Source organism: Triticum aestivum, chromosome 6A, assembly GCF_018294505.1.
Source record: "Triticum aestivum cultivar Chinese Spring chromosome 6A, IWGSC CS RefSeq v2.1, whole genome shotgun sequence".
In the NCBI taxonomy this organism is placed as follows: Eukaryota; Viridiplantae; Streptophyta; class Magnoliopsida; order Poales; family Poaceae; genus Triticum; species Triticum aestivum.
Window position 1 is genome coordinate 605,911,570 of NC_057809.1, and position 10,031 is coordinate 605,921,600.

Here is a 10,031-nt window from a genome sequence, read left to right on the forward strand (position 1 = left end):
CTATAATACTAAAACTATATGATATGAAAATTAATTTCATGATGCATCTAACAATATTGATTTCATATTATGAATCTTGATATTTTTTCTATAAACTCAGTCAAAGTTAACAAACTAAAAAAAACTCTCACTGGAACAGCTAGCTAGTTTTCACAGTGCGTGGGTGGATCGCACGCAAAAAGATGTTTCATAATCTTTGGAGGACACTACGTGTAGCAACTATAGCCAGTGGCACGCATGCATGCATCCTCCGAGACCGACAACTACTCCCCAACCGACGACCCAGATGGATTTTATATACTCCTCTCATACTAAGCACATCCATGCATGCATCGCCACTCTTCTGAGTTCTGAGATGTTAATATATCCATGCACGCGACTTGCACGCTGATTAGTATATGAACCCTGCAGATCTAGATGGATCGGATCGAGCTTGCAGATATCAGTTTATAAAAGCAGCAAGAGCTCAGTACATATACAGCTCGAGCTCGAGCAGACCACACGACACCTGCTCGTACACACAAATCACCACCACCGGCGGAACCAAAAGTATAGTCGTAGTACTCCGGCACCAACCACGGCAATGGCTTCACCGGGGGCGTCCTGCCCGGCGGCCTACTCGTGGGCGCCGCAGGACGGGTGAGCACACAAGAAACACGACGCTTGGTTTCTACTAGCACCTGTAGATCACAGGGTTTTCCTTTTCCTCCGGAGAATTAATTTGTGGGTTTTAACTTTTGACACATGGATGGAGCAGGGCACAGCGCGGGCAGACGGTCTTCATGCAGGTCTGCGCGGGGTGCCACGTCATGCTCCCCTACGCCGGCCTCCGCGCGGCGGCGCAGGGCGAGGTGGGAGCTCAGACGGCCGAGATCATGGTCGCAGAGGAAGCTGTGACGGCTGCGAGACCCCCATCCGGTGGCTCATACACGCCGGACCTCACCGCCCTCACCACAAAAGTAAGACACTTTTTTTTTATGAAACACATGTAGACGCTTGATTCATTACTGAAAGAACAAAACCTTAACTCTTGAAATAAATAAATAAAGTGCAAGCACACATGTTAAGTTTAGGACTTGAATCTAGGTGGTCAGGTTTCACTGGTACAAAAACTGATCAACTAAGCTAGTTCGGTTTGCAAGCATGCTCAAATTTCGGTGTTTTCTTCGATCGAACGGTTCTGAATTAGCGTTGACTTAGAAATAGTAGCATTTTCTCGGTCACATGAGAAGTAACAAAACCACCAGTACTTTATACATGCTTCGTTGTTGTTTTTTCCTTCCAGATCCATGAAGGGGCGGCTCTGTACACCACAGGGGGCAAGATCATGACAACGATGCCTACGATGCTCACCGGCGGTGTCTCCATGTGCCAAGAGCTGACGAAGATGATGGCGCCACCAAGCGCCATGTGGATGCAGTTTGCCCAGCCCTACATTGGGACTATCCAGATGGCTTGATCGGCCCACCCGTATCCAGAGTTCAGAGTCATGCTATGCCGAAGCTTGCCTTATTTTCTTTGAAGCTTTTACATGTATCTTTGTGCTGACTTGAGTAGTATTGAGAATAAATCCCTCGTGCACACGGTGTTCAGAATGGGGGGAAGTTTTTCGATATCAAGTGTCCCATGGTTTTGATGGAGTGTATCTTTGGTCTCAGTGTGCATTGTATGGCGAGCGAGTCTACATGATAATATCTCATCCTAAAGCACGGTAAGAAAAATGTCAACATCATCAACTCCCAAAGAATGTTTATTGAATGTGTTTTCGCTCTCAATGTACACTATAATGGGTGAGCGCATGTGCACATGATACAAGCTCGTGGACTAGGACCGCGGATACACGCGGGCGTTAGAAAGCCGTCAAAGGCCAATGGCCATGTGCATGAACAAATCGATGCAGAGGCCGCGAATAACTCCATGAAAAAAAAGATATGAGAGGTTGTCTCATATATTTTTCCCGAAGCTCCGAAAACCAGCTTTACCAGGAGAAAATGGTTTCTACATGAGTAGAAAAGCGTCTTCTCCATGATGTAGCATGTAGTAGTTGGAGTCACGGGCCATGTCACCCCAATGCAGAGAGTCACATCAACAACGCCTGGTCACAAACAATGCAATAATTCTAAGACAAACCACTCATAGGCATTTTTAATATTATAGATTTTCCTATTTTGGAAGTAAAAAAGAATTACATATTTTTAGTTTTATTGCACACATAATAGACAATCATGTATTCTAGAAACCTTGGCCAACTGTATGCCATGATATTTGAGGAAACTATAATAGAGGCAAATGTCAACATATATTTGCAATTATCTAAGTGGCATAAATTAATATGTGAAGATGTAGGCTTCTGTTCTTTTCCATGTTTCTCTGATTTATACAGATTTATTTCAAGAAAGCATAGCTTGTAATTATATGATCATATGTCGAAATAAGTTGTAATTATAAAGAAATAAAAAAGCTTAGTATAAATAAATGATACTAGCAGACAAGAGCCGTGGCAGCATATCGCACTCGTGGTTGCGCTAGTGCGTGTTTGTGTTATTTTTTATTTTTGAACTAAGAGAAGGAGCACATTAGCTTTGAGGTCAAGCTGGTTATGAAAACATTCTTTTACATTGTTGTTTACTGCATGTAGGTCCTTGATCAGTTTAACAGTATATCTCTTCTTTCTTCTATGTATACCGTTAGTTTAAAATACATTTAGTACGATAAAAATATGTTTATCTGGCATTGATAATTTATTTTTTATATTTAAAATGTAATTTAAGTAATTATTCTAAAAGAGGCTTGATGGAAATAATGGTTCATTCAAAACCTATCATTTAATAGAAGACAAGAAAGGATGGATGATTGTTTGCTTATATATAAATTGTTCTTCATTTAAGACAAATCGGCCACAAAATCTTTGAGGCAATGTGGGTAATGAAGTAATTTGATACAAAATGTATGATTGTTTGTTTATATATAAATTGTTCTTCAGTAAGACAAATTCACTACAAAATCTCCATATTCTATGGCAATGTGGAGCATTTTTATAAAAAAAGTAAAGTAATTAATATTCTATGGCACAACAATGCCTGTAAAGATACTAAACATAGAAATCAATGCGATGGCTTTCATCCGCGGGTGGCTTCCATCATCACCGTCCCATCACCTCGCGTACATGGCGCCTCATCGTCCTCCTACAACGGCTCCTCAGCGGATGCTGGGCCTGATGTTGCTGCGGCCGGCGTGGGATGGCAGCTTGTGTGCTCCAAGTGTGGCTCGCGCCCCCCGCCTCCTCCTGCTCCGGTACCCGCTCGGCATCCCCTTCCTGCCTCGATGCATGGAAGATACTGTCACTGCCTCACCCCGTGTCACCATGCTGCAGTCTGCCGGGATCCCTTCGGGTGCTCCCGTTGCCTCTAGCCCGGCCATCGTACTCGAGGATGCACCAACGCGTGGCATCCGCTCAATGACTTGAAGACCCTACAGCACCACCACATGTGCCTCCCCTCGCTCCCCGTCCACCGGCTCGTGTTTGGCTTGCTCCTCCGCAAGCCCATATGCCGCTCTCGTTGACATGGTTGCAGCTCAGCGACGCTGCTCTACAGGTGGAAGATTCCAATGTTCTCGATGTGCTGCCGCAAGCACCGTTCTGCTCAGGTCACGCGGCGACTGTTTGGCTTGAGGGGGCATTGTCCGATGCTGCTTACAAGGCTGTGGTGGTGGTCCTTGCGTCCGCTATCAGCACAAGCATCACGGATATCAGTGAAGGAAATATGCCCTAGAGGCAATAATAAAGTTATTATTTATTTCCTTACATCATGATAAATGTTTATTATTCATGCTAGAATTGTATTAACCGGAAACATAATACATGTGTGAATACATAGACAAACTTAGTGTCACTAGTATGCCTCTACTTGACTAGCTCGTTAATCAAAGATGGTTATGTTTCCTAACCATGAACAAAGAGTTGTTATTTGATTAACGGGATCACATCATTAGGTGAATGATCTGATTGACATGACCCATTCCATTAGCTTAGCACCCGATCGTTTAGTATGTTGCTATTGCTTTCTTCATGACTTATACATGTTCCTATGACTATGAGATTATGCAACTCCCGTTTGCCGGAGGAACACTTTGTGTGCTACCAAACGTCAAAACGTAAATGGGTGATTATAAAGGAGCTCTACAGGTGTCTCCAAAGGTAGATGTTGGGTTGGCGTATTTCGAGATTAGGATTTGTCACTCTGATTGTCGGAGAGGTATCTCTGGGCCCTCTCGGTAATGCACATCACATAAGCCTTGCAGGCATTGTAACTAATGAGTTAGTTGCGAGATGATGTATTACAGAACGAGTAAAGAGACTTGCCGGTAACGAGATTGAACTAGGTATTGGATACCGACGATCGAATCTCGGGCAAGTAACATACCGATGACAAAGGGAACAACGTATGTTGTTATGCGGTCTGACCGATAAAGATCTTCGTAGAATATGTAGGAGCCAATATGGGAATCCAGGTCCCGCTATTGGTTATTGACCGGAGATATGTCTCAGTCATGTCTACATTGTTCTCGAACCATAGGGTCCGCACACTTAACGTTACGATGACAGTTATTATGAGTTTATACATTTTGATGTACCGAAGTTAGTTCGGAGTCCCGGATGTGATCACGAACATGACGAGGAGTCTCGAAATGGTCGAGACATAAAGATTGATATATTGGACGACTATATTCGGACACCGGAAGGGTTCCAGAGAAGTTTCGGATAAAACCGGAGCACCGGGGGGTTACCGGAACCCCCCGGGGGGTTAATGGGTCTTATGGGCCTAATGTAGAGAAGAGGAAGGGGCTGCCAGGGCAGGCCGCGCGCCCCCTCTCCCCCTAGTCCGAATTGGACAAGGAGGGAGGGGCGGCGCCCCCCCTTTCCTATTCTCCCTCCACCTCTCCTAGTTGGACAAGGAACGGGAGGGGAGTCCTACTCCCGGTAGGAGTAGGACTCCTCCTGCGCGCCTCCATAGGGCCGGCCGCACCCCCCCTTGGATCCTTTATATACGGGGGCAGGGGCACCTCTAGACACACAAGTTGATCTTCGTGATCGTTCCTTAGCCGTGTGCGGTGCCCCCTTCCACCATATTCCACCTCGGTCATATCGTTGTAGTGCTTAGGCGAAGCCCTGCGTCGGTAGAACATCATCATCGTCACCACGCCGTTGTGCTGACGGAATTCATCCCCGAAGCTTTGCTGGATCGGATCCCGGGGAACGTCATCGAGCTGTACGTGTGCTAAGAACTCGGAGGCGCCGGAGTAACGGTGCTTGGATCGGTCGGATCGGGAAGACGTACGACTACTTCCTCTACGTTGTGTCAACGCTTCCGCTTCGGTCTACGAGGGTACGTAGACAACACTCTCCCCTCTCGTTGCTATGCATCACCATGATCTTGCGTGTGCGTAGGAAATTTTTTGAAATTACTACGAAACCCAACAGTGATATCAGAGCCTAGGTTTTATGGTTTGATGTTATTTGCACGAGTAGAACACAAGTGAGTTGTGGACGATATAAGTCATACTGCTTACCAGCATGTCATACTTTAGTTCGGCGGTATTGTTGGACGAAGCGGCCCGGACCAACATTACGCGTACGCTTACGCGAGACCGGTTCTCCCGACGTGCTTTGCATAGAGGTGGCTTGCGGGTGACAGTTTCTCCAACTTTAGTTGAACCGAGTGTGGCTACGCCCCGTCCTTGTGAAGGTTAAAATAGCACCAACTTGACAAACTATCGTTGTGGTTTTGATGCGTAGGTAAAATTGGTTCTTGCTTAAGCCCGTAGCAGCCACGTAAAACTTGCAACAACAAAGTAGAAGACGTCTAACTTGTTTTTGCAAGGTATGTTGTGATGTGATATGGTCAAGACATGATGCTAAATTTTATTGTATGAGATGATCATGTTTTGTAACCGAGTTATCGGCAACTGGCAGGAGCCATATGGTTGTCGCTTTATTGTATGCAATGCAATCACGTTGTAATGCTTTACTTTATCACTAAGCGGTAGCGATAGTCGTGGAAGCATAAGATTGGCGAGACGACAACGATGCTACGATGGAGATCAAGGTGTCGCGCCGATGACGATGGTGATCATGACGGTGCTTCGAAGATGGAGATCACAAGCACAAGATGATGATGGCCATATCATATCACTTATATTGATTGCATGTGATGTTTATCTTTTATGCATCTTATCTTGCTTTGATTGACGGTAGCATTTTAAGATGATCTCTCACTAATTATCAAGAAGTGTTCTCCCTGAGTATGCACCGTTGTGAAAGTTCTTCGTGCTGAGACACCACGTGATGATCGGGTGTGATAGGCTCTACGTTCAAATACAACGGGTGCAAAACAGTTGCACACGCGGAATACTCAGGTTATACTTGACGAGCCAAGCATATACAGATATGGCCTCGGAACACGGAGACCGAAAGGTCGAGCGTGAATCATATAGTAGATATGATCAACATAGTGATGTTCACCAATGAAACTACTCACGTGATGATCGGCCATGGTTTAGTTGATTTGGATCACGTAATCACTTAGAGGATTAGAGGGATGTCTATCTAAGTGGGAGTTCTTAAGTAATATGATTAATTGAACTTTAATTTATCATGAACTTAGTCCTGGTAGTATTAGCATATCTAAGTTGTAGATCAATAGCTCGCGTTGTTGCTTTCATATGTTTATTTTGATATGTTCCTAGAGAAAATTGTGTTGAAAGTTGTTAGTAGCAATGATGCGGATTGGATCCGTGATCTGAGATTTATCCTCATTGCTGCATAGAAGAATTATGTCCTTGATGCACCGCTAGGTGACGGACCTATTGCAGGAGCAGATGCAGACGTTATGAACGTTTGGCTAGCTCAATATGTTGACTACTTGATAGTTTAGTGCACCATGCTTAATGGCTTAGAATCGGAACTTCAAAGACGTTTTGAACGTCATGGAGCATATGAGATGTTCCAGGAGTTGAAGTTAATATTTCAAGCAAATACCCGAGTTGAGAGATATGAAGTCTCCAACAAGTTCTATAGCTAAAAGATGGAAGAGAATCGCTCAACTAGTGAGCATGTGCCCAAATTGTATGAGTACTACAATCTCTTGAATCAAGTGGGAGTTAATCTTCCAGATAAGATAGTGATTGACAGAATTCTCTAGTCACCATCACCAAGTTAGTAGAACTTCGTGATGAACTATGATATGCAAGGGATAACGGAAACGATTCCCAAGCTCTTCGTAATGCGGAAATTGACGAAGGTAGAAATCGAGAAAAAACATCAAGTGTTGATGGTAGACAAGACCACTAGTTTCAAGAAAAGGGCAGAGGGAAGAAGGGGAACTTCAAGAAGAACAGCAAGCAAGTTGCTGCTCAAGTGAAGAAGCCCAAGTCTGGTCCTAAGCCTGAGACTAACTGCTTCTACTGCAAAGGGACTGGTCACTGGAAGCGGAACTACCCCAAGTGATTAGCGGATAAGAAGGATGGCAAAGTGAACATAAGTATATTTGATATACATGTTATTGATGTGTACTTTACTAGTGTTTATAGCAACCCCTCAGTATTTGATACTAGTTCAGTTGCTAAGATTAGTAACTCGAAACGGGAGTTGCAGAATAAACAGAGACTAGTTAAGGGTGAAGTGACGATGTGTGTTGGAAGTGGTTCCAAGATTGATATGATCATCATCGCACACTCCCTATACTTTCGGGATTAGTGTTGAACCTGAATAAGTGTTATTTGGTGTTTGCGTTGAGCATGAATATGATTTGATCATGTTTATTGTAATACGGTTATTCATTTAAGTAAGAGAATAAATTGTTGTTCTGTTTACATGAATAAAACCTTATATGGTTACACACCCAATGAAAATAGTTCATTGTATATCGATCGTAGTGATACACATAATCATAAATTTGAAACCAAAAGATGCAAAGTTAATAATGATAGTGCAACTTATTTGTAGCACTACCGTTTAAGTCATATTGGTCTAAAGCGCATGAAGAAACTCCATGCTGATGGGATTTTGGAATCACTTGATTATGAATCACTTGATGCTTGCGAACCATGCCTCATGGGCAAGATGACTAAGACTCCGTTCTCCGGAGCGAGCAACTGACTTATTGGAAATAATACATATTGATGTATGCGGTCCGATGAGTGTTAAGGCTCACGGCAAGTATCATTATTTTCTGAACTTCACAGATGATTAGAGCAGATATGGGTATATCTACTTAATGAAACATAAGTCTGAAACATTTGAAAAGTTCAAAGAATTTCAGAGTGAAGTGAAAAATCATCGTGACGAGAAAATAAAGTTTCTATGATCTGATCGCGGAGACAAATATTTGAGTTACGAGTTTGGTCTTCAGTTAAAACAATGTCGAATAGTTTCACAAACTCATGCCACATAGAACACCACAGCATAATGGTGTGTCCGAACGTCATAACCGTACTTTATTGGATATAGTGCAATCTATGATGTCTCTTACCGATCTACCACTATCGTTTTGGGGTTATGCATTAAAGACAGCTGCATTCACGTTAAAAGGGCACCATCTAAATCCGTTGAGACGACGCCTTATGAATTGTGGTTTGGCAAGAAACCAAAGTTGTCGTTTCTTAAAGTTTTGAGTTGTGATGCTTATGTAAAAAAAAGTTTTCATCCTGATAAGCTCAAACCCAAATCGGAGAAATATGTCTTCATAGGATACCCAAAGGAGACTGTTGGGTACACCTTCTTGAAGGAAATATGCCCTAGAGGCAATAATAAAGTTATTATTTATTTCCTTATTTCATGATAAATGTTTATTATTCATGCTAGAATTGTATTAACCGGAAACATAATACATGTGTGAATACATAGACAAACAGAGTGTCACTAGTATGCCTCTACTAGACTAGCTCGTTAATCAAAGATGGTTATGTTTCCTAACCATGAACAAAGAGTTGTTATTTGATTAACGAGGTCACATCATTAGTTGAATGATCTGATTGACATGACCCATTCCATTAGCTTAGCACCCGATCGTTTAGTATGTTGCTATTGCTTTCTTCATGACTTATACATGTTCCTATGACTATGAGATTATGCAACTCCCATTTGCCGGAGGAACACTTTGGGTGCTACCAAACGTCACAATGTAACTGGGTGATTATAAAGGAGCATTACAGGTGTCTCCAAAGGTAGATGTTGGGTTGGCGTATTTCGAGATTAGGATTTGTCACTCCGATTGTCGGAGAGGTATCTCTGGGCCCTCTTAGTAATACACATCACATAAGCCTTGCAAGCATTACAACTAATATGTTAGTTGTGAGATGATGTATTACGGAACGAGTAAAGAGACTTGCCGGTAACGAGATTGAACTAGGTATTGGATACCGACGATCGAATCTCGGGCAAGTAACATACCGATGACAAAGGGAACAACGTATGTTGTTATGCGGTCTAACCGATAAAGATCTTCGTAGAATATGTAGGAGCCAATATGGGCATCCAGGTCCCGCTATTGGTTATTGACCGGAGACGTGTCTCGGTCATGTCTACATTGTTCTCGAACTGTAGGGTCCGCACGCTTAACGTTTCGATGACAGTTATATTATGAGTTTATGAGTTTTGATGTACCTAAGGAGTTCGGAGTACCGGATGAGATCGGGAACATGACGAGGAGTCTTGAAATGGTCGAGACGTAAAGATCGATATATTGGACGACTATATTCGGACATCGGAAAGGTTCCGAGTGATTCGGGTATTTTTCGGAGTACCGGGTAGTTACGGGAGAAGTAATGGGCCTTGATGGGCTTTAGTGGGAAGAGGAAAAAGGCTGCTGCGCCCCCCTCCCCTCTAGTCCAAATTGGACTAGGGAAAAGGGGGCCAGCCACCTTTCCTACTCCTCCACTTCCTTCTCCCTTCCTCCCCTCTTGGTGGACTCCTACTAGGACTTGGAGTCCTAGTAGGACTCCACACCTGGCGCGCCTCTCCTAGGGCCGGC

General features: G+C 43.5%; 1 protein-coding gene across 1 annotated transcript; it reads left to right on the forward strand.

Annotated features, from left to right (window-relative positions):
* Positions 1-344: 344 nt before the first annotated feature.
* Positions 345-1,613, forward strand: LOC123131323 (cytochrome c1-2, heme protein, mitochondrial). Its single transcript, XM_044551019.1, has 3 exons — positions 345-639; positions 758-959; positions 1,286-1,613. Exons 1-3 carry the CDS (start codon positions 584-586, stop codon positions 1,457-1,459), a joined length of 432 nt encoding a protein of 143 aa, XP_044406954.1. The 5' UTR covers positions 345-583; the 3' UTR covers positions 1,460-1,613.
* The last annotated feature ends 8,418 nt before the right edge of the window (positions 1,614-10,031 follow it).